The following is a 23,324-nucleotide window of genomic DNA, read 5'->3' as shown; positions in this document are numbered from 1 at the left end:
ATGTCCCCAGTCCCCCCTGAGGAGCGTCCCCCACCTCCCTCCCAGCCCCAGCAGCCCTGGACTCAGCCTCCCGTCCCCTGGTGCTGGAACGTCCCCGTGTGCTTGGGGATGGTGAGCGGGGCCCAGCACCCCCTCAGAGCGGGCGGAGCCATCCCCCCAACCACACTCACCCCCCGTTTGTCCAGACTTCGTGCAGGTCAGCGGTGACACCGGACTCATGGCTGTGCAGGGGCCTGTGCCCGACCCGCCCTCCTGCAGCGAGGGGCCCCTGGAGCTGCCCGAAGCGCCCGCCGCCCCCGCCGCGCCCCCCATGCCCATCGGCCTCGCACCAGACGCAGGTGCGGCCAGGTGAGTGGCAGGTGTGGCCAGGAGCCGGCCGGGCCCAGGAGCCTCTCCTGAGCGCTCTCTCTGCTCACAGGGAGGTCCTCGCCAGGGCCTCGGGGCCGGCAGAGAGGCCAGAGGAGAGGGAAGGCGGGCTGGACGCGGACGTCGATGAGAAGAAGGCTCCCGAGGCCCACGCGCTGGCCGCCAGCCTGGAGACACCTGACCAGAGGGCGCCTGGTCCCCGGTCGAGCGGCACAGCCCCGGGACCCCCAAGAGAGTTGACGCCGAGAGGGTCAGCCCAGGGGTGCCCCTGCCCCCCAGCTCCCAGCTCCTCGGTGATGCCCCAGGAGCGAGGGCTGGAGGAGCGGGTCCCGCCTGGAGCCTCCTCCAGAGGCCTGGGGCCCCGCACCCCGGAGGCCCCCGCAGCTCGCCAGGGCCCGCCTCACCCGGCCAAGCCGCCCCGGAGCAAGGCCACCAAGGGCCCCGGCCAGGAGCCCCAGGGCCCACCCCCAGCCTCCTGCAGCCCCGCCCTGGCCAAGGCGAGTCCAGACGGCCCCCGGGGCGCGGCGGACAGTCACCCCGAGCAGCCCCGGCCGGCAGACCGCAAGCTGGGTCCGCCCGGTGTGGACGCCGCGCCCGTCCCCAAGAGCAAGGCCTGCCCGTCCCTGCAGGAGGCCACGCGCCTCATCCAGGAGGAGTTCGCCTTCGACGGCTACCTGGACAACGGGCTGGAGGCGCTGATCATGGGTACGGGGCCCCCAGGCCCGAGGGACGCCCCAGGACCAGGGAGCGGCGGGGGGACGCAGGGCCCGGGCGGGGGGGCGGCGTGAGGGGGGCCTCAGTGGCCACAAAGAGGGCCCCACTCCTCGGTCTGCACTACGAGCCCCTGAGCAGAGCCAGCCCCCCGGGGGCCTCTGGCAGCCAGGAGGGCCTCAGAGCCCAGCCCCCGGGACCAGCCTCATTTGCGCAGAAAGTCAGGGGGCCCCCAAAGTGGCTCCCCCACATTCTAACTCGCCCCTGTCGATGTGCGAAACCAGGGGAGTACATTTACGCCCTGAAAGATCTCACCTACGCCACATTCTGCGGGGCCATATCCGAGAAGTTCTGCGACCTGTACTGGGGCGAGAAGCTGCTGCAGAGCCTCTTCAAGGTGGTGAACGAGAGGACATCGCCCCCCAGGAAGTGAGCGCCTCCGGGGGCCAGGCTCCCCCTCCGGCCCCGAGGCAGACCCTCCCTCCTCCCGCCCTCCTCACCCAGCATTCACACCCTCCCCACAGGGCCCCTCACCCAGGGCCCCTCACCCAGGGCCCCTCTCGCCGCCCAAAGCCCACCCTGTTCCCCAGCCTTCGGTTCCAGCACCTGGTCCCTTAGTGGGAGAGGGGGGCCCATAGGATCACAGGGGCCAGGAGGCACATCCCCCTGCTCAGGGACCAGCTGGAGGAGCCCAATAACCAGGAGCCCCACAGGCAAGGTCCCCTGGGAAGGCGCTGCAGGGGCACCTGCAGTCTTGTCTGGGATGGGGAGCCCAGGAGGGGGGGGCACGGAGGCTCCAGTGTCCTCCATCTGGTGGCAGCACCTCGGAGGCGGCTGGGCCACAGCCCGAGGGCGGCCATGCCAGCGTGCGAAGCGGCTGCTCACCGTCCAGCAAACGGCCCTTGCTGCACGGAGCAGGTAAGCAATGGGGGCCAGGGGGGAGGAGGGGGGATGGGCGCACTTTCCAGGGCAGGTTCCAGGTTTATCTCCACCCTCCTTGTGTGGCTGGACCATTACAGGAAAGGCTTCCTTTGTCCCCCTCCCATGGGGGGTCTGAACTGTGCAGGGGGATGGGTGAGGTGACAAGTGGGTGCCCGTGTGGCCTTGACCTCTCACCCCTTTCACCCCCCCTTTCACCGCACGCGTCTGAGGATGATGCATCGCCTGTCCTGACCCTCCCTCTGCAGACAGACGCACTTCATTGTGTCCAACTATTTGCACGCAGTTAGGGTTCCCTCAAATCTCCACTGTCAAGTTCGCCCCCATGAGGCAGCTGGGTTTTTGAGGACCCTTGTGGCCCCTCTTGAGAAGTGGGGGTGCCCGGACACCCCAAAGGGTCTCACGTCCCCGACCGGGTGCAGGTAGCCCCTCTGGAAACAGTCTGGCAGACGCTCTGCATGACCCGCAGCTGCTGGCCCCACCGCCCTGTTCCCTGTCCTCCGTCCAGGGAAGGACACGCCGGCCGCTCACAGCAGCAGAGCCCCCTGCCTACCCCCCTCGCTGTCCGACACGGACTCCGATGAGCTGTCCCGGGGCAACTTGGAGGTGGGATTTCGGCCTCAGAGGTCTGTGAAAGCCGAGAAGGAGCAGGCGAGGGGCCCCGCGCCGGCCAGAGGGACCCCGGACGTGGAGGCCGCGGCCCAGCTGGCCAGGCCCAAGGAGGGTGGTCCCGCTGTGGCTCCGGGCCCGGCCGAGTTCCAGGGCTGCAGCCCCGGCTGGAGCAGCGCCTTCTACGAGGCCGACTGCTTTGGCACCGACGTCCACAACTACGTGAAGGAGCTGGAGGGGCAGAAGGCCGGCGGGGCCCCCGACACCTCAAGCCCCGTGAGTGCGGGGCCTCCGTCCACGACGGGGTTGGGGCAGGGGGCCGAGTCCAAGCCAAAGTTCTTATCTCGGGTAGCAAAGGGCCCCTCCCGGTGTCTCCCATTCCCACTCACCCCCGGCCACCTCCCCCGGAGCGCCGTGCCCTCCCCATGCCCGTCTGCACGTGTTCTCCAGCTTTTGGGGGAGGGAATGGCCTGTCTGTCCTCATTCGAGGAGCACCTGGTCACCAGGCGACAGTTGGCAGGAGGTCATCTCAGCCTGGCGAGCCCGGTCAGTGGCTCTGGCCCTCCAGGCTCTGGTCCCCCCGGCAGCATCCCTCTGAGAAACACCTGCCGTGGCAGGCAGCTCAGCCTGGGCCCCGGCAGTCGCCCGGCCTGGCTTCCATGGCAGAGGGAACCCCTCCGTGGGCAGCTTCCTGCTCTCAGCCCAGCTCACGGCTGGTCTCCAAGCCACAGGTCACCAGAAGGTGTGTCTCCCCCTCTTCAGCGCCGGCTAAGCCTTCCCAGCGTTTCTTGTCTTCCTCCCGCCACTGTCTGAGCTTCTCTTATTAATAAGTCCCTGCCAGAGAGACCGGCCCTGCCTCGGACCTGGCATGGGGATAGGCGGCTGAGTTAAAATGAAGAGATGGCCCAGTGATGTTTTTTACAGAAAGAGAAAACCTATCCCAGAATTCTTATGACTCTCAAGGGGCCCTGAATGGCCAAAACCCATGGTCGGCAAATGGTGGCTCGCGAGCCACATGCGGCTCTTTGGCCCCTTGAGTGTGGCTCTTCCACAAAACACCACGGCCTGGGCGAGTCTATTTTGAAGAAGTGGCGTTAGAAGAAGCTGAAGTTTAAAAATTTTGGCTCTCAAAAGAAATATCAATCGTTGTACTGTTGATACTTGGCTCTGTTGACTAATGAGTTTGCCGACCACTGACCAAAACAATCATGGAAAATAACAAAGCCGGAGGACTCACATTTCCGACTTCAACGTTTTCTGCCAGGCTGCTGGAACCACTCAGTGTGACGTTGGCGCAGGGACAGACAGGGACCGAGGAACAGAACAGAGGGCCCGGAAATGAGCTCAGATCTGTAGTCAAATGACTCTGACGAGGCGGCCAAGACCACCCACTGAGGAAAGGACGGCCTCCAGCGGGTGGTGCTGGGCAGACGATGTCCACGTGCAAAAGGATGAAGCTGGGCCTGGCCGCACACCATAGACAGGAACTGGCTATAAAAGCAGAGACCTAAACCTGAAGAGCTAACACCATAAAACTCTTAGAAGGAAATATAGGGGAAGCTTCCACAGCCTGGATTTGGCCATGGTTTCTTGGATATGACACCAAAAGCACAAGCAACACAAGAAAAAATAAACCAACTTCCTTACAATTAAAGCTTTTGTGCATCAAATGGCTCTATCGACAGAGTAAAAAGGCTCCCACTGATGGGTGGAAACATTTGCAAGTCATCTATCTGATAAGAGCTTAGTACAGACTATGCTAACATTCCCAAACTCAACAAAACAGAACAGCCAGTTAAAAAACGAGGAAAAGGCCCTAGCCAGTGTGGTTCAGTGGATAGAGGACTGGCCCACAGACTGAAAGGTCTAGGGTTCAGTTCTGGGTCAAGGGCATGTACTTCCATTGCAGGCTTGCTCCCCAGCATGCAGGAGGCAACCACTCAATCTTTCTCTCCCTCTCCCTCTCCTCTCCTCTCTCTCTCTCTCCCCCCACCCCCTACCCCCACTCTTTCAAAAATCAATGAAAATATATCCTCGGGTGAGGATTAACTCAAAAAGTTAAAAAAAAAAAAAAAAAAAAGTGGACTGAGGCCAGCTCAGATCAATGATTCTGCTGGGGCAGCATCCATTTTTACTGGGTGGTGAGCCTATGGGTGGGACCCCCGGGCCTCCCGCCTCTAAAATGCCACCCTGGACAAGCCCCCCGGGAGCCACACGGGGCCCTGCCGTCACTGTGGGTGGCCCCTGTGGGGACGGTCTGCAGGGGAGGTGGCCTGGGGGAAAGCCTGTGACCTCGTTCCTCCCTTTTTCCTGCTTTCCTGGGAAGACGACTCTCTTGGAACCCGAGTGCAGGCAGGTGAGCTCCCTGGCCCTCTGCATCCTGGGTAACGGGTTGGGGAGACCTGCCCGTAGCTACCTTTTCACATTTCTCCTTGAGAACCCGCTGCGTCGGCTTCAAAACAGGAGCCTCAGGAAAACACGAAAGTATAAAACCGCTAGCGGACACATTTCACATTCGCTGCCTCAAAACAGCGAGAGTGGGACAGGCCGGGGCGCTGGGTGAGTGGGGGACTGAGGGCACGCGTGTGCTGTCCACTTGTCCACACGGCAGTGGCTGCCCCACCCCCACCCCCAGTGAGTGCACCTGCCATGGGCCATAGCGTGTTTTCCATGCATTTTGCGTGGGGCCAGCTGAAATGTGAATTCCAGAACAGAGGGAGGCGTGTCCCGTGGGTGCTGAGGCCGCACGGCCCAGTCCCGGGCCCAGCAGCTCTCGCCTCCCTAGGAGCTGGAGCAGCAGCTCATGATGGAGAAGAGAACCTACCGGAAGACCCTTAAGTTCTACCAGAAGCTCCTACAGAAGGAGAAGCGGAGTAAAGGTAGGGTCATGGGTGTTCAGGGTCGCACGCTCCCCACCCCCACCCGCCCCAGGGTGGCCAGGGCCGCTGGGTGCTGACTCTGCCCTGCCCCCAGGCTCCGAGGTGAAGACGATGCTGTCCAAGCTGAAGGGGCAGCTGGAAGAGATGAAGTCCAAGGTGCAGTTCCTCGGGCTGGTCAAGAAGTACCTGCAGGTACAGCCTTGGAAACCCATTGTATAATACAAACAAACCCCGACTTTCGAGGGGCCGCAGCCGAGCCGCCGCCCGGGGTCAGTGTGACCGGGGACCGGAGTCCTGCACACACCTGGGCGCAGTCCGCCGGGCCGCGCTGACCCGCCCTCCCCCGCAGGTGGCGTACGCGGAGCGCTGGGGCCTGGAGCCCTGTGCCCTGCCCGTGATCGTGAGCCTCTCCTCGGCCCCCAGCGACACGCTGGGCTTCAGCCCGCTGGACGAGTCCTCGTCCCTCATCTTCTACAACGTCAGCAAGCACCCACGCGGCGGCCGGCAGCGCAAGGCCCGCGTCCTGCAGGCCGGCACGCCGCTGGGGCTCATGGCCTACCTCTACTCCAGGTGCAGCCGCCGGGCCCCGGGGTGAGGCGGGGCGGGGGGGGCATGGTTTCCCCCGTCACCTGTCAGGCCTTGGAGAGCAAAAGGGAGACAGAACAAAAAAAAGAAACGAGCCCCTAGGAGAGGGAGGAGGTGGGGGAGTCTTGCCTCCCCTCACCTGAGCCGGGTTTGCACGGTTTTCATTTAGAACGGATTTCACCCGGGCTTGTTGACGTGCAGTCGCTACCTCGTGCTCCTTTGTTGGGCTCCTGGCTTGAGTGGCCTCAGAGCTGCAGGCCCGCCCGGCAGCAGGTCTGGGTCTGGGTCCGGGTCTCAGGGGCCCCAGAAGGTGCTTTGGAGGAAAGTGTGTGGCTAACTGCCCAGCAGGCCTCTCGGGATCAATGCACACAGGATCCTCGGAGACACACCTGAATCCCACCCGCTTTACTAAGTCAAACCCCCCTTCCTTACCTAACCGCACGGCTCCCAGGGACTGCGGTGGGGCTGGGCTCAGAGGCCCACTGGGGTAGGTGTGCAGCGCCACCTGTGGGCATGAGGACTGCCTGGTTCCTCGCACACCCGGTTAGTGAGCTCGCTCTGCAGCAGGAACATCTGCCCACTCACACCACAGTCACCTGTCACGCCCAGTGCCCCTCCACCCCTCCCTCTGCCCACCTGGTCCATAGATGCACCGTGTCCTGGTGGGCCCCTCGGCTCCCCCGGCCCTGGGCACGGCCCTCTCGGCAGGCTCTCTTAACCCGATGGCCTGGCCCACACCCAGGGGTGGGAGGGCCCGCCCAGGCCTGGCTTTTGGAGACCTATGAGTGGACCCTCTTTGCAGGGCAAACTGGGCCAGTGGCTGCCTAGTCCCTGGCCTGAGCCCTCCGTGTCCCCACCGAGGCCCGGGGCTGACCAGGTAGCTAGCTGGTCGCCTGCAGCTCCTCCTGCAGTGGCTAGGGGGCAGCCTTGCCAGGACCCCCCCTGTTACTCAGTCAGACACACAGGCTTTCGGGGGGTCCCCTGAGGGTGGGGCTCTCGTACACTCCGCTGCCTGGCTCCACCTAAAGATGCAGGGCTCTGGGCACAGCCTGCTCTTTCCTAATGCAGGGATGTCCCCCCGGGGAGGGGACTGTGCGTGCCCAGAGTGTTCTAGAAGGAGATAGAATAGGTTCTAGAAGGAGACTCACAGGTGGGCCTCAAAAAGTGATGGCCAGTCGCACACTGAACTCACACTCATGTCACACTTATACTCACGCTCACACACAGCCATACTCACACTCACACACACTTACCCCCGAGAACCACTAGCCAAGGCTGGGTGGACGCGGGCCTCCGCGCACCTGAGGCGCAGGTGAGGCCCTGCCGGTCTGACGGGCCCCTCTGCGCAGCGACGCCTTCCTGGAGGGCTACGTGCAGCAGTTCCTGTACACCTTCCGCTACTTCTGCACGCCCCAGGACTTCCTGCACTTCCTCCTCGACCGCCTCAGCAGCACCCTGTCCAGGTACGCCCCCCAGTGGGCCCCTCACCGCAGGGGGACGCCGGGCCCTCGTCTGCTGACCCCGACAAGGGAGGAGGCCTGGAGGAGGTTGAGGGGAGGATGGAGGGGGTCGCTGCTGCAGAGAAGAGAGCCAGCGTGGGCAGGAGGGGACTGTGCCTCACCTGGAGAGCCACTGGAGGGCGATGATGGGGGAGGCAGAGGGTGGGGACAGGGACAAGTGGGAAGACCAGGCAACCCCCAAGCAGGGAGGGCCCAGCATCTCACCCAGAGCCAAGGAGCTGGGGTGCTGAGGAAAGGGTGGATGCACGCTGGCTGCAAGCCCCCTCCTCATACCTCTTGCACCCTCACCAGGCTGGATGCCCTGGCAGTCACAGCCCATCCTTGGGGGGGGGGGGGGTGTCACAGGAGACACACACCCCCCGCAATCCCTCCACACGTGGAGCCAGGCTCCCCGCTGCCTGTTGGGAAGCGAGCTGGCTCTGGGGGTGGCAGGAGGGCCAGTCCTGCCCTGTGACGCTGAGCCCTGGGCCCCCGTTGTGTGGCAGCTGCTGCCTCTCTCCTGTCCCCGAGTGGGCAGGGCAGGGGCTAAAACACCCTCTTGAAGACTGAGCTGCATTCAGACTCCGCACACACCCCCTTGTCTGGCCATCTGCCTCCAGGGCCCATGAGGACCCCACCTCGACCTTCACCAAGATCTACAAGCGCAGCCTCTGCCTGCTGCAGGCCTGGGTGGAAGACTGCCACGCCGTGGACTTCACCAGGAACGCCGGGCTGCGGGGGCGGCTGGGGGACTTCCTCTCCTCCAAGGTGCCCGCCGGCAGCGCTCGGGAGTGGTCGCCAGCACCGCCCAGGCCCAGCCTTGACCCCTCTGCTTCCGTCCAGGTCCTGCCCCTGGACAGCTCCGTGGAGCACCTGCTGCGCCTCCTGGAGGTGGGCACAGAGCGGCGGGCCGAGGGCGCCCCGCACAGCACAGACCCGGAGGCCCCCAAGGAGACGGAGGAGGCCACCAGGTCCCTCAACGCCCTCTGCAAGAGGCTCTCGGAAGACAGCATCTCCCGCAAGGTGGGGGCCTCTCCGGGGGGGGGGGGGGGCCTCCCGGGACGGGTGCTGCTCCCAGCCGAGACAGCCCAGTGTGCTTGCGCACCCACACGCAAACGTGCACACATACACATGCCCGTGTGCACATGTATGCACGGGCACATAAGCACACACACTCCTTGCTGCCTGCCAATCCTGGGACCAGCCCTGTGGGGCTGGCACTGCCTGTCCCCTCTCCCCCTGGGCAAGGACAGCCAGGTGCTAAGATGACCTCACCTCCTGCCCTTGGGCCAGAGATCGGGGTGGAAGGAGGCCTTGTCAGGAAGTGTCCTGGGACAAGCACGGGGACTGAGGGAACCTTCCCATAGTGTGTGGGGACAGCCCCAGACTTCAGCGGTCTGTCTACAGGAGACCCCCTGACCCAGCCAGGGCCGGGTCCTGGAGCCCACACGGCCGCAGGTGGGAGGGGTGTGTGCGCCCAGGCTCTAGCTGAGCCAGGCTGAAGGCTCCTGCGCCTGGGTCCTCTCCCCTCCTTCTCCCACTCCCCCCGCAGAGCTTCCCCTGGAGGCTGCCCCGGGGCAACGGGCTGGCACTGCCACACCACAAGGAGCGCCAGTACACCATCGCGTCCGCCCTGCCCAAGCCCTGCTTCTTCGAGGACTTCTGCAGCCCCTACGCCAAGGCCGGCGAGAAGGGGCCCTACTTCCTGACCGAGTACAGCACCCACCAGCTCTTCACCCAGCTGACGCTGCTGCAGCAGGTGGGCCATCGGCAGGGGTGCCCGGGTGCCCGCGGGCCCACACGTGTCTGCTGGAGGGGCACACGGACACGCAGGGAAGGGAGCTGACTGACAGGTACAGGCCGGGGGCAGGGGTGCCCCTAAAAAGGATCCAGGAGGGACTCTGGCTCTGAGCGCACAAGGCACACAGGGCCTGCTGCCCACCCTCCTGCGCCCCCGACACCCCCACCTCTCAAACACCAGGGGGTGCCCTTTGGACTGTCATGGGTACCACCTTGGCTACCACCTCCTTCCTCCTGGATCTGCCCAGCACCCAGGAGTTCAGGCACCTCCAGGCCCTTTGGTCTCCCTGGGCCCAGCCCCCAAGCATCCCCTTCCCGGCCCCTCCCCATCCTGGTTCCCCAGACCACTGGGCAGGTGACAGCAGTGACAGAGACCCACACGATCACAACAGGGCAGGGGCCGCGCCCGACAGCGCACAGGGCAGGCAATGCAGAGGCGACCCCCACCCACAGCCCCCAGGACACTGCCTTGAGCGTGAGGTGCCCTGACCGTCGGTGTCCTTGTCTCCGCAGGACTTGTTTCAAAGGTGCCATCCCGTCCACTTCTTAAACTCACGGGCCCTGGGCGTCATGGACAAAAGTGCCGCCATCCCGAAGTGAGTGTCCACCCGCCGGTGTCCCCCGGAGGCCTGGGGTGGATGGTGGCGGGAGGTGTTGGCAGCTTGACCTAAGTGTCTGGTGGACACTCTTGTCTGGAGAGAGAAGCTGGTGTCAGGACCGGCCTCGGAGCCGGACCCTCCGCAGTCACACAGCCCGGCCCAGACCAGGCCCCAGCACCGGCCTCGCTGTGACTCGCACCCGTGTCTCCTCCAGGGCCAGCTCCTCGGAGTCTCTGTCTGCGAAAACCTGCAGCCTGTTTCTGCCCAATTACGTCCAGGACAAGTACCTGCTACAGCTTTTGAGAAGCGCAGATGACGTCAGCAACTGGGTGGCCGCCGAGATCGTGACCAGCCACACCTCCAAGGTTGGAGCAGGGCCTGGGGTCCGACTGCATGGCGAGCGGCCCTCCCGAGGGTTCCCGTCGTCAGTCTCCCAGGGTGGGGGGGTTCGCAGGCCCTGCCCCCGCCATCAGAGGGTGAAGCCGAGATCAGATCCGCTCCTGGCACTCACAGCCTCTGCAATTTCTCCTTTCCCTCTCTGATACTCACTCGTGTCCCTCACCCCAAGGCCCTCAGGGCAACCCCAAGGCCCCTTAATAAATGCAGGTTTCTGTTGCTTTCCCCTTTGGGAACTTAGGAGTTTATTAGTTGACAGACTGGCCCACCTTCACTTCTACCCAGATGTAGGAACAGGGGTCCTGAGCCCACCTGGTCTGTCCTAATTCACGCTATTAAAAATATCACCGTATCCAAGGTTGCTCCCCCCCACCCACCCGTGATAACCGGAAGCCACTGAGTCAGTTGACCTGCCGGTTCCCGGGTCAGTTGCAGGTCAACCTGCTGTCCAAGTTCCTGCTGATTGCAAAATCGTGCTACGAGCAGAGGAACTTCGCGACCGCCATGCAGATCCTGGGCGGCCTGGAGCACCTCGCCGTGAGGCAGTGCCCGGTGAGTCCCGGGCTGGGGCGGCTGCCGCTGGCCTCGGCCGTGTGTGCCGAGGGCCGGGGCGCCAGCCTGCCGCAGGCCTCACCGGAACTCTCACTCTAGGCCTGGAGAATCCTGCCGGCGAAGATAGCAGAGGTCATGGAGGAGCTGAAAGCTGTGGAGGTACCCCCACTCTGTGTGCGCTTCAGGCACCTGTGCCCGCCTGGGGGTGCGATCGGCACAGCTGGGGGGTGGCACCCTCAGAGCCAGCATCAGGGCCCAGAGCACATGGCCCCTCAAGAGTCGGGGTGCCCATCTCCCCACGGGTCCTTTGCCGCTCACCTGGGCGGCTGGGAGCTCAGGGGCTCCCGAAGCCCGCCTGCTGGGCCAGCAGCAGAGGGCACAGGTGCCAGAGGTCCCGAGCTTGGCTGACTGGCCGCCTCCTCACCGCCTGACAAAGGGAGATCATGAGGGAGGACAATGGGCATTTCCCCCAGCGGCCGGGAGCGCCCCGGCCCAGACAGCTCTCTGCGGGCGGCAGGGCTGTGTCCTCCGTTAACGCCAGACCTGGCCCCGCAGCCGGCCTTGGGCTTCCCTGGGGAGCTGGGTCACCGGCTCCTCTCTGGAGCCCGTGGGAGGAGGAGTTGGGGAAGGGATCTGCCATTTCGGGGGTAGGATTGCGCAGCTTTCTGAGGGGTCAGTGTGGCCTTTGTGGTGTCCAAGGTGAAGACACGGGACTTGTGATCCCCAATCCATTAACGCAAGGTGCGTTTGGACGGGTTGTAAGTCCGAAGGCTGCGGGACTGTGGGCGCCAACCGGGATGGCCTGGGCTGAGCCAGGACTGGCTGACCGCCCAGGACTGACCTCTGGCCTGTCTCCCGCGCCCACGCCCCTGGCCGGGCCCCCAGGTGTTCCTGAAGAGCGACAGCCTGTGTCTGATGGAAGGGCGACGCTTCCGGGCACAGCCCACCCTGCCCTCAGCCCGCCTCCTGGCCATGCACATCCAGCAGCTGGAGACAGGGGGCTTCACTATGACCAACGGGGCCCACCGGTGGAGCAAGCTCAGGTGAGGGCCCCCGGGATGCAGTGAGCTCCGGTGGGTGAGGGGCCCCGGGGTGCAGCGAGCTCAGGTGAGAGGCCCCGGGGTGCAGTGAGCTCAGGTGGGTGAGGGGCTCCGGGGTGCAGCGAGCCCCCTAATCCTCACTCAAGCTCCATCCCAGCCCAGGGCACCCCCACTCCTGGACCTGCAGCCACCTCCTGCTCTAATCTTAGTGCCCGCATGTCCCATGCTGCCATCCTGTCACTGAACCCGGTGCTCAGACACGCTAACAGCGCCCCTTAAACACCCACATCTACCGCCTCCACCTCCTCCGTCCGCCCAACGGCTCAGTGGGTTTCATTCATGTCGGCATCCTTAGCACCAACCAGGGCGACATAGATTTCCAGTAAATATTGGTGAAATGCAAAGCGGATGGAGGGATGGAGGGAGGGATGGATGGACGGACGGACGGACCACCGGCCTGAGTAATGAAGCGGAGTCTGGCCTCGTCCATACAGACAAGTCCAAGCTTGTGCTTTGACGAGCTTCGGTGCCAGCCGCGGGGAGCGCGTCGGGGATTTATGAGCTTCCGAGACGCGTGCAGACTGACGTCTCGTTCCTTCCCCGACACAGGAACATAGCCAAGGTGGCCAGCCAGGTGCACGCGTTCCAGGAGAACCCCTACACCTTCGCCCCCGACCCCAAGCTGCAGGCCTGCCTCAAGCAGCGCATCGCGCGCTTCAGCGGGGCCGACGTGTCCATCCTGGCCGCGGACAGCAGGGCCGGCTACCACCAGGTGGCCAGCGAGAAGCACTCCCGGAAGATCCAGGACAAGCTGCGGAAGATGAAGGCCACGTTCCAGTGACGGGTGGTGTGGGGGGACGTCAGATCCACACTGAAGACAGAGCTGGGGAGGAGGAGCCCGCCCGTTCGCTGCTCCGGGCCACATGGCCCCGCGGGCGCCGCACCCGCCACCTTAGCCTAGGGACCCCGGCACAGGCCCAGCCCGGGCCTCTGGGCACCAGAAAGGGAGAGCAAGGGGCTCAGACCACGGTTCGGAGGGGACAGGCACCAGGGCAAGTCAGGAGGTTTCTGCTAGAAAATTTAAAAATGCAATCTTAGCATTTTAAATGAAAATAGTCTAAGTAAGCGCCCAGGATCAGAGGGAAATGGCCCTCCCCACTTCTCCAGGGATCCAACCCACCCCCAAGCCCCACCCCACCTCCCAGCCTCAGACTGTAACTGGGCTCCCCAATGAGCAGGGTTTTCATGGGCCTGGCCTCCACGTGCCCAGCAACAAAGGACCAAGACTGACCTCTGACCCCCACACCCACCACAAATTCCAAGGGGTTCTGAACCCTTCCATGGGGTTCTTGAGGCTTCCCAGTAGCCCCAGCCCCAAACTGGTTGACACTCCCTTCCCCCTCCCAGACTTGCCCTGCCTCACCCCGTCCCAACCAAGTGGGGGTCCCAGGGCCCTGCAGCCCTTCCTGCCACCCATTCCAACTGTTGCTGGCAAGCGCCTCGCAGCTCCACACTGGCAGCCCCCCAAGTATCCTCTGGCCCCACGTGCCCACCACCCCACTCAGAACAGCTTCTGGCGGGACAGGTGCGCCCGGGCCACGGTTCTGCTTCCGAGCAAAGCACACAGGACACAGCATCTCCCTGAGAGGTCCCAAGCCCGTCTGGGGGCCCCTGGGCTGTGGCTGTGCCCACCTGCCTCCAGCAGCCATGCATGCCACGCACACTCCCACGCCTGGGCTCCCGCAGCTTGCCGTCACCAGTGCTTCGTCAGAACCAACCAGGAAATGGACGTTTGCTGCCTAAATGGCGCCAAGCTCCTCTCCAGGGCTGTTCCCCCGTGGCTGGTGCTGAGCACAGCTCGGTGGGTGGGGGACACCCTCAGAGGAGGCCTGCTGTCACACCCACCACCAGGCCTGTTCCCGGCCGTGGGAGGCCACACTCCCTGGCACCATCCCGGGCACCCCGTTCTTCCACTCAAACCATTGCAAGACCCTCGACCGCTCTTCTGAGTTTTAGAATTAGTCATTCTTTCGAGAGACCAGCTGTATTTCTAGGAAAACTTACTAGTGATCAAAAGCTGCTCTTCCAATATCGAGATGTGCTTTCCCACCTACATTCCCGTCAGGTCCTGCTAACATGGAGCACAGGGACTCGCGCTCCTGGCCATGCCAATGTGGCTTTTTTTTTTTTTAGGCTTTTCTATGAGGACTGTGTCCTGCCAATCAACCCTTATGTTTTCAGACTTTGAATGTAACAAGATAATGTCACAAAGCCTGAAGCAAAACTAGTGTCCAGCACAAATAAACATTCCAATCCTAACGACTTATTCAGGGGAACTGACGGGGCTTTGGCTCAGCACGATGTCTGCATGGCGCCCTCCTGTCCTGTAGCACAGGTTTCTAAAGAAAACCGTTTCTACCAGCACAGCTTCCCTGCGGCTCAGTGTGCTCCTCCCTGCTCTGTGGGCAGGGCGGGGGCTCCTTCGTGACCAGATGGAGACCATCAGGGTGCTCATGGAGGTGTGAGGGTCCTGGGGTGCTCAGGCCACAGCCTAGTCCTGGGGTAGTGCGGGGGGGAAAGGGCAGGTCAGCCAACACCTTTCGCACACGGGCCCCACCAAACGCGCAGGCCTGTGATCAGCAAACTCCTCCCGCAGGAAATACCTGCCTCTGGAGAAGACTGCAAACCACCAAAATGGCTGAGCCCCCAAGCCTCCCAGCGCCACCTCCCGGGCCACCGCCCGGCCCCAGCTGCTTCCCTCACAAGCTCATGGCACTTGGGCACCCAGACCTCAGTACCCAGACCTCACCGCCGCCTGCGGGCAGGAGCGGTGGATCGCTCCCGGGCACTCCCTCGCCAGGACCTGGCTGGGCAGGGTCCTCGTGGACGGGTTTGGGATTGGTGGGCACCACAAAGGGAGGGGAGGAAGGCCAAGAGCTGAGAATTTGGGGCATAAAGTGCCTGTATGAACGATAAAGCCCTTTGGGCGTGCAGGAGGCAGCCGATCAATGATTCTCCCTCATCGTTGATGTTTCTCTCTCCCTCTTCCTTCCTCTTTGAAATCAATAAAATATATTATTTAAAAAATGTATCCCACTGAAACCGGTTTGGCTCAGTGGATAGAGCGTCAGCCTGCGGACTGAAAGGTCCCAGGTTCGATTCCGGTCAAGGGCATGTACCTTGGTTGCAGGCACATCCCCAGTAGGAGGTGTGCAAGAGGCAGCTGATGATGCTTCTCTCTCATCGATGTTTCTAACTCTCTATCCCTCTCTCTTCCTCTCTGTAATAAATGAATAAAATAAAATAGAATAAAATAAAATAAAATAAAATAAAATAAAAATGTTTCCCTTCACCACACGGATCTAACCAAAGCAATGAGAACTGAAGGCCCACGACCCCCCAGGTCCTCCAGTGAGCCACACTCCCCAGCTCCCTGCAGGTCCCCTCCTGCACTGATGGAGCCCAGCCCAGGGCACTGGTGCTCTGGGAAAAGGCCCTACTGCGTAGGCAGCCTGCCCCAAGAGGGACCAGCCAGTGGGGAGCCACCCAAAGTAGCACAGGGAAGGCTGCATGGAGCTGCAGACACCCGACCGCTCAGCCAGCCCAGAGCCACCCAGGGCACCGCACACGCCACCTGGAGAAGACCTGTGGGACCCCAAACAGCTGGGCCATTGCCCGGGGAACAATGCCCGGGCCTGTCGGGCAGAGGGCACCCCTGCCTGCCCAGTCACAGCGAATGAAGAAGCGCCCCCCTGATCCTCGTCCCAGCTCTGACCACAGAATCATCAGCGTACTCAACTGGTGTGGCCCTTCCCACTGCGCGGAGCGGCCTGCCTGCCACCCAGGAAGTGACTCAAGTTCGAGCTGTGGGGAGCCGACCAGCCCCCAGACACACGGTTCCGCTGGGAACGCAGGACTCCAGCCGCTGCCCGCCAGCTTCCCCTGCAGCCCGGACTGTTTCCCGCCACGGCCTGGGGCTGTTTGGGTCCAGCTGCAAAGACAGGGAGTCCTTGTGGGACCTGGGACTCCGGGCCTGGAGCGGCCACTCTCCCCAGCCCGTCTTCATCTGCCTCTCTCACCCTGCCCGTAGCCCGGTCTCACCACAAGACACCGAACACCTGCAGGGGCTCATCTGGGGAACCACGGGGAAAGGCGCTGGCAAAGGGGTCAGGCCAACGGCAAAGAGCGGCTGGTGAAGGCTGAACTCAGCCTGTGGACGGCGGTCCTGAGGCTCCTCTCCGCGCACGTGAGGGCTGGCCATTGACGAGCTGTAGACGAGGGACGCCCTCTGTCAGAGAAAGAAGCTACAGGAAAGCCCGTGGGGAGGCGAGGACAAACCCTGCAGTGCAGGGGGGAGGGAGGGCACCGAAAGACTCCCCGGGTGGACACAGGCGAGTGTACATTCCTCGGCTGTGGTGGGGCTTCTCAGTCACTGGCTCCCGACCCTAAGACGGATCATTCTTTGCTGTGGGGCTGCCCAGTGCCCTGTGGGAGGAGTTACAGCATCTCCGGTCTCTACCCACTACATCCCAGCAGCACCCCTCAAGTTGTGACAGCCAACAATGTCTCCAGACATCAACTATCCCCTGGGGGGAGTGGGGGGAGTGATACCCCAGAACCACTGGCTTAGAAGCAGTGACGACTCTGTACCTAAATCTTGGCTTCCAGATCCCATTCTAAGAAAGAAAAGGAGAGAGGGAGGGAGGGAAGGAGGGAAAGGAGGGAGGGAGGGAGAGAGGGAGGAACGGAGGGAGGAAAGGAGGGAGGGAAGGAGGGAAGGAGGGAAAGAAAGGAAGGAAGGAAGGAAGGAGGGAAAGGAAGGAAGGAAGGAAGGAAGGAAGGAAGGAAGGAAGGAAGGAGGGAGGGAGGGAGGGAGGGAGGGAGGGAGGGAGGGAGGGAGGGAGGACAAATTTTTCGGAGAAATGGTTGAATAGCTGACTGGTGGGGAAAGTTCCAGATGGCTAGGAGCATACTGTAGTGTCAGAAGCATGCAAGTGCTGCTAAAAATAATAATAATAATAAAAAAGTGGAAAGAGCTGCAAAGAATTCCCCGTGGCCAGAGCTGTGCCATCTGAGCGCCTAAGCACCAGTGCCAGACTGCAGCCCAGAACGAGAACGGTCTAGGAGTCCACACCGACATCAGCTGATGGTGAACGAATAGAAAGGGGGGGAGTTCCAGAAGAACCCCTAACAACACATGCAAATGCCCCCGGGCATGGGCGGGCTTGGTGACTGGCCCCCGCTGCAGGGGAGCAATGGGAGGTGGACAGAGAAAGGCGCCCCCTTAAGGGAAACCGGGTGAGCACCTCAGTCCCGCCAACGTAACACACCTGGTGAGAGTAGGGTGGGCAGGGAACCTCGAGTGGTCTTCTTCCCAGAGACCCACAGCCCCAGTCCAACCACAAGACACCAAACGAACCCAAACCCAGGGACATCCCACAAGATGCCGGCCAGTGTCCTCGGATTGTCAAGGATGTGGCAACAAGGCCACAGCCCGAGGAGCCTGAGGAGACACCAGGACAGGGCGGGTCCCTGGACAGAAAAGGACATGGGCGGACAGCCTGGAAGGACCCACGTAGAGTCTGTGGGTTACCGATGTCATCTCTTGGCTCTGACAAAGGTAGCGAGGTCATGTGCGATGTTCATGGGACTCGATGCTGCTTGCAACCTGGCTGGAAATCTAGAATTTTCCCAAGCTAAAACGTTGTAAAAACTGTGCTAGCCAGTATACAGAAATAAAATCGATTTTTGTTTATTGGTCATTCAATGGCCTTGCTAAATCCACTCATTCATTCTCACGTGCTTGTGGGTTATGTTGTACTTTCCGTGTATACCTACAGTCTGTAAATAAAGATGGGTTTACGTCTTCCTTTCCGGTCTGTATCCATCTTACTCGTTTTTCTTGTCTTATTGCTCTGGTTAAACTTCTAGAATGATGCTGAATGGAAGTGGTAATGCTGTTTTCGTCCTAATCTCGGAAAGTAATGCTCAAAACTCTTAGAAGTTGCTTTCGGTGAAGTGTGTGTGTGTGTGTGTGTGTGTGTCATGACACTAATTCTGACCCACGGTCACAGCTCTTTATCAGATCCGGCCCTAAGCTGCCTGCACGTTTAGTAAAAACGCCACCCTCTGTGCTCGTTATAAAACCACGAGAAGGTGGGGGCACAGCCAGCGGCTGGGCGTATATCTGTAAACAGCACGCGGGGGCGCACCAAAGGCAACCAACAAGGAGGGGGCGCGGGGAGGAGGGGGCCTTCCGGCTAGAAGGTTCCAGATGCGCTCCGCGCGGCGGTGAGAGGGCCCCGCACGCGCGTAAACACGGCTGAGCTTTGCGCACGATGCAGGTCGGTTAGTTTGCACCTCGATCTAACGCTTTAAAAAGTTCCACACCCCCAATCGGTCGGCAGGTCCCCCGTCGGGCGGGGGCGGAGCCTTGCTCCCTGCCCTGGAGGCTCCGGGGCCCGGAAGGCGCGCCCAGAAACCCAGGCGCAGACCCAGACGGAGCGGGATTTGGCCGGGAGGGGGCGGGGCGGGGCGGGGCGGAAGGAGGGCCGCGTAGACCCGGCCCGGGGTCCGGAGGAGGAGGAGGAGGAGGAGGAGGAGGAGGAGGAGGAGGAGGAGGAGGCGGAAGCGCACAGTCTGCCGAGCGCGTGCGGGCGGCCTCGCGGGCTGCGGCCCGGACCCCAGCATGCTGCTCCGACCGCGGCGGCCACCCCCGCCCGGGCCGCCGGCCTCGCTGGGGCAGGACAGCCCCGACGAGCTCGAGGACGAGGAGGAGGAGGAGGCGGCGGCCGAGGACTCCCCGGGGACTCCGCCCCGACGGCCCGCCTCGCCGGGCCCGCCCGAGGCGCACGAGCTGCCCGGGTCGCCGGTGTCGCCGGGCTCGGCGCAGCGCACGCCCTGGAGCGCCCGGGAGACCGAGCTGCTGCTGGGCACGCTGCTGCAGCCGGCCGTGTGGCGGGCGCTGCTGCTGGACCGCCGCCGCGCGCTGCCCACCTACCGCCGCGTGTCGGCCGCGCTGGCCCGCCAGCAGGTGCGGCGCACGCCCGCGCAGTGCCGCCGCCGCTACAAGTTCCTCAAGGACAAGCTCCGCGAGGCGCAGGACCAGCCGCCCGGGCCCTTCGACGCGCAGATCCGCCAGCTCATGGGGCTGCTGGGCGACACCGGGAGTAAGCGAGGCCGCCGCCGCTCCCCCGGGCCCGGGCGCCCCCCGCGCGGCCGCCGCCCGGCCCCCAGCGCGCCCGCCGGTGCGCCCGCCGCCGAGCCGGGTAGGTGGGGTGGGGGAGGGGCGGGTGCCGGGCGGGAGAGCCGGGTGGGTGGGTGGGGAAGGGACTGGGGGTGGGGGAGCGGCGCCGGCCCGGGTACCCAACCCCCTACACCCTCTCCGCGTTGCAGACGCCCCGTCGATGCCCGCGGCCCGCGACTCCGACGTGGACCCCTCCTGGACGCTCCGGTTCAGCTCGTCCCCGGCCAAGGCTCCCGAGGCTCTTCCGCGCGAGCCGGGCTCCCCGACGGCGCTCCCCCCCCTGACCCCCGCGCCCGGCCGCTCCGAGGAGCGCGCGCCCCTCCACGCGCCCAGCTCCCCGCCGCCCCTGGACCCCGCCTGGGAGCGGCCCGACTCGCCGCCCGGCCGCCCGGAGAGCCACGCGCCGCCCCCGCAGGCCGCCGCCCCGTCGCTGAACGCCGCCCTCATGCAGACCCTCGGGCACCTGGGCGACATCGTGGCCGTGCTGGGCCCCCTGCGCGACCAGCTGCTGACCCTGAACCAGCACGTGGAGCAGCTGCGCGGCTCCTTCGACCAGACCGTGTCCCTGGCCGTGGGCTTCATCCTGGGCAGCGCCGCCGCCGAGCGGGGCGTCCTCGGGGACCCGCGCCCCTGAGGCCCGGCCCAGACCCTGCCTGTTGCCCTCCTGCCCCCACTCCCCACTTCTAGGTACGTTCAATAAAAACATGTTGCTTTCCGCAACGTAGCCTCGTGAATGTGTGCAGGCCCCGCCTAGGGAGGATGGCCCCTGCAGGTAGGGCGAGGTCAGAATGGCCTTGGGGTCTGGGGAGGGGCCTGTGCGGCTTTGGCTGGGCAGGAGCGGGGTGCCAGCCTCTGGAAGGGAAGGGCTGTGGAATCGGAGGTTGGGAGCCCCTAAGCAGAAGGAGGGGTACGCAGGACCCCCCCACCTGTAGAATCTGGGGAGTGGCGTGGGGGGAGGTGGAAGAGGTGCCTGGGACACCCAAGAAGGGGCTGGTTTGGTTTGGTCCCCAGGGGGGTGACTGCCCTGGGTGGGACCAGGGGGCAGGGGCTGGGAGTCTGAGACTTGATGTTGGCTGAAGACAGGATCCCTGCGATTTTGAGAGCATTTTTATCAAAATCATTGAGAATGTTTCCCCAGATGGTCTTTGAGAAACCTACATCCGACCGGCGGGTCCGGCTGAGAGGCGGGGTGGAGCGGGCGGTGCCCCCCGCCCAGGCGGATAGGAAGTCGCCTGAGGCGCCTCGGCAGCATAACAATGCGGGCTGGAGCCGGCTGTGGGCGGGGAGCTCCTCGCCTGCTAGGGGCTCATTCACGGAGACTTCAGCGATTGCCTGGGGCCGCAAAGCCGTGGACTCCCGCTGACCTTGCCGGGAATCCCGACTAGTGGGGTTTCAGCCCCTCCCCCAGCCCTTTCGGGAGATGCTGCCAGAGAAGCCACCTTTGCACCCTCTGCCAGCAGGCCTGGGGGTTCCGTGAGGGTCCAGACCTGTAGGACTGACAGGCTCAGGTCACCTGGTTCAAGCTGCCTCAGCTCCAGGAATGTCCCTGCTGCGCTCCCCAAGGATCTCCGAGTTGCTTGGAAGTGTGAGGAGTCCGGCTTGCAAACATCCCCCCGACCCCCACTTCCGGAGCGCAGAATCCCGAGTTGGAGATACTTGAGGGCACCAGGAAAACCATGGACCCTGGTGCCAGGTGGACTGGGGGCCGTGTCTGCAGCCGCCTGGGCGCCTATGCTGGAGTGATGGGCACACTCCTTCCTGCCTGGGCAGCAGTGCGCTCCTCCATCCTGGAGGCAGAGGTGCTGGCTGTTCGCGGTGCCATTGGCTAGTTCCTCTCCCACCTTTGTCCTGGAGATGCCCAATGCCTTTTTTTTTTTTTTTTCTTTCTTGAGAGAAAGGGAGAGAGTGTTAGAAACATCAATGATGAGAATCATCAATTGGCTGCCTCCTGCCCATCCCCTACTGGGGATCGAGCCCACAACCCTGGCATGTGCCCTTGACTGGAATCGAACCCGGGACCCTTGAGGCCGCAGGCCAACACTGCACGGAGTCAAACCTTTGGTCCCAATGGCTTCTGACAAGCCTGGCCTGTGATTCCCTTCGCCCGGGGCTCTGAGGGTCTGTGAGGTGAGTGAGGCAGGTACCCACTTTGCTTTGTGCCTTATGCTGGGCATCCTGGGCTTGGCTCTGGGAATGTCGGGTGAGGTGGACACACCCCAGTGGGACCAGCATCCCCCGCCCTTGGCACATCCCTCCCTCTGCTGGCCACCGGTGCTGGGCAGTGTCCACAGCAGCCTCCCAGGGCCGCGCTCCAGATCAGGCCCCCTTGCATCTCACGAAGGGGCTGCTGGTCACACTTTCTCTTGTCATTGTAAATACACATACTAGTCACATGACCTGTTGGCGAGAGGACATGGCACCGGTGTGCAGCAGCATCATCCATCCCCAGAACGCTTCCCGGAAACCCTGTCCCCATTAGACACTCACTTCCCCTCCCCTCCCCCGGGCCCTGGGAACCAGCATTCCACCCTGTGAGCGCGGCTCCTCTGTCAGTGGGATCACACAGCGCCAGTCCTTTGTGACTGGCTGACTGCACTGAGCATGAGGTCCTCAGGTCCAGCTGCCTCGTGGCCTGTGTCAGAACGTCCTTTTTCAGGCTGGATAATGCTCCATCATTCAGTGTGGATGGACCATTCTCTTTATCCACGCGTGGACACCCATCATCTGGGAACCTGCCACCTCCAACCCATCCCCCCACCGGGTGCTCTTCCCAGACTCGCACCCAGCTGGGGTGGGGTCATGCCCCCACTCACCCCTTGGTTCTTTCCACAAACAAGCAATTGGGGGGCATGAGGGAGGGACCAAGGGAAGTGTGAGGGACAGGGGGGCAAAGTAGGCTGGGGGGCTCCGGGAGGGGAATGGCAGAGTGGAGGAGGGGGAATGACCCTGTGAGGGATGGAGTGTGAGGTGGCAGGCCAGTGAATGCAGGAGCAAGACCAGGGCAGGGCTGAGCAGCAGGACCCCAGGCCCAGGGTGGGGTGCAGGGTCAGGGCCATGGGAATGGTGTGGGGGTGGGGCCGACAAGCCTCCGAGTGACAGACGGGGGTCCCTCCAGGCCCAGTCACCCTCGCAGAGACCGGCAGGAGGCGACTCTGAGTCGTGCAGGCGTGGGATTGGGGCCGGAGGTCCGGAGCCGAGGCCACGCCCGCCGTCACCTTGTCTCGGAAGAGGGCAGACACCCCCGGGGTGCAGCTCCCGGAACTGGGGGGGAGGCGGGGGAGGAAGGGCCAGGCTGCCCCAAATGCTCCGCCAAAGCCAAGGGAGGAAGTAGACGCCAGGCAGGCGTGGCACGGAGCAGCTGGGTTAGCGGGAGGGACCCAGACTGGGGAGGGCAGGGGAGACCCCACTGGACAGGAGGCGGCCAGGTGTGGGGGCGGCAGTGCTGGAGGGAACAGCCCAGGCAGCAGCTGGGAAGGGGGAGGGGGGGGCTCTGACCTGCCCAAGCTGGGTCACCTTCGGTCTAGGGAAGGGGGGGTGTAGGCAAGGGAGGGGAAAGGGAAAGCAGGAGGGTCTGGATCAGGGAGGAAGTTGCCCAGCAGAGATGGGGGTGCCGGGAAGGTGTGGGTATGGGGTCAGAGGCCAAAGGACCGGCCCTGAGAGATCAGAAAGGAGGTGCTAACGAGGCTTGGGAAGCTGCGGGCACGTTAATGGCTGACATTTCATAAATCTGCACTTCGGGCGCTGCTCCTCCTCCGGAGGCCGGTCTGCCCGTGGGGCAGGCCTGGGGGCGGGGAGACTTCCCTTTGCCGGGCGTGAGGCACCCCCACCCCGTCAGTCCCAGAGGATCTCTGCGCAGGCTCCCCTCTCTCGGGACGCAGGCCAGTGACCCAGATCCCCAGCCCCACCCCCCGGGGTCTGGTGGCCGGACACAGCCGGGGCGGGAATTGGAGGAAGCCCAGGGTCAGCGCCGGTCAGTTCCCGCTGTGCCCGTGGGTGGGGGTTCAGCTCCCACATCCCTAGACCCTCGTGGCCTGAGCGGCTGGGGAGGCAGGGCTGGGGTGCTAATCCCCAGGCCAGGCCTTGAGCCCTTTGATTCCACAGGC

At 63.5% G+C, this 23,324-nt stretch overlaps 2 protein-coding genes across 4 annotated transcripts in view; both read left to right on the top strand.

Moving 5' to 3' along the window:
- Positions 1-14,399, top strand: part of KNDC1 (kinase non-catalytic C-lobe domain containing 1) — a 30,546-nt gene extending 16,147 nt beyond the window's left edge. The window contains exons 13-32 of one of the 3 annotated variants that reach the window (XM_045582163.1): positions 186-348; positions 419-695; positions 726-1,071; positions 1,362-1,506; positions 1,898-1,995; positions 2,525-2,901; positions 4,952-4,981; positions 5,411-5,504; positions 5,599-5,696; positions 5,854-6,074; positions 7,439-7,552; positions 8,209-8,356; positions 8,432-8,611; positions 9,141-9,347; positions 9,902-9,984; positions 10,202-10,352; positions 10,813-10,935; positions 11,035-11,094; positions 11,821-11,978; positions 12,585-14,399. In XM_045582163.1, the coding sequence (XP_045438119.1) occupies positions 186-348; positions 419-695; positions 726-1,071; positions 1,362-1,506; positions 1,898-1,995; positions 2,525-2,901; positions 4,952-4,981; positions 5,411-5,504; positions 5,599-5,696; positions 5,854-6,074; positions 7,439-7,552; positions 8,209-8,356; positions 8,432-8,611; positions 9,141-9,347; positions 9,902-9,984; positions 10,202-10,352; positions 10,813-10,935; positions 11,035-11,094; positions 11,821-11,978; positions 12,585-12,816 (3,305 nt within the window). In that variant the 3' untranslated portion in view covers positions 12,817-14,399. Of the gene's footprint in view, positions 1-185; positions 349-418; positions 1,072-1,361; positions 1,507-1,897; positions 1,996-2,524; positions 2,902-4,951; positions 4,982-5,410; positions 5,505-5,598; positions 5,697-5,853; positions 6,075-7,438; positions 7,553-8,208; positions 8,357-8,431; positions 8,612-9,140; positions 9,348-9,901; positions 9,985-10,201; positions 10,353-10,812; positions 10,936-11,034; positions 11,095-11,820; positions 11,979-12,584 lie in introns of all 3 variants that reach the window. The other 2 variants (XM_036439268.2, XM_036439270.2) reach the window with 2 other exon arrangements.
- A 4,264-nt stretch (positions 14,400-18,663) lies between these two features.
- Positions 18,664-19,875, top strand: UTF1 (undifferentiated embryonic cell transcription factor 1). The gene is made up of 2 exons (XM_036438010.2): positions 18,664-19,243; positions 19,371-19,875. Exons 1-2 carry the CDS (start codon positions 18,664-18,666, stop codon positions 19,853-19,855), a joined length of 1,065 nt encoding a protein of 354 aa, XP_036293903.1. The 3' UTR covers positions 19,856-19,875.
- Positions 19,876-23,324: the final 3,449 nt, after the last annotated feature.

Source organism: Pipistrellus kuhlii, unplaced genomic scaffold (genome assembly GCF_014108245.1).
Source record: "Pipistrellus kuhlii isolate mPipKuh1 unplaced genomic scaffold, mPipKuh1.p scaffold_m20_p_15, whole genome shotgun sequence".
NCBI lineage: Eukaryota > Metazoa > Chordata > Mammalia > Chiroptera > Vespertilionidae > Pipistrellus > Pipistrellus kuhlii.
This window is presented reverse-complemented; position numbering and strand designations above follow the sequence as displayed.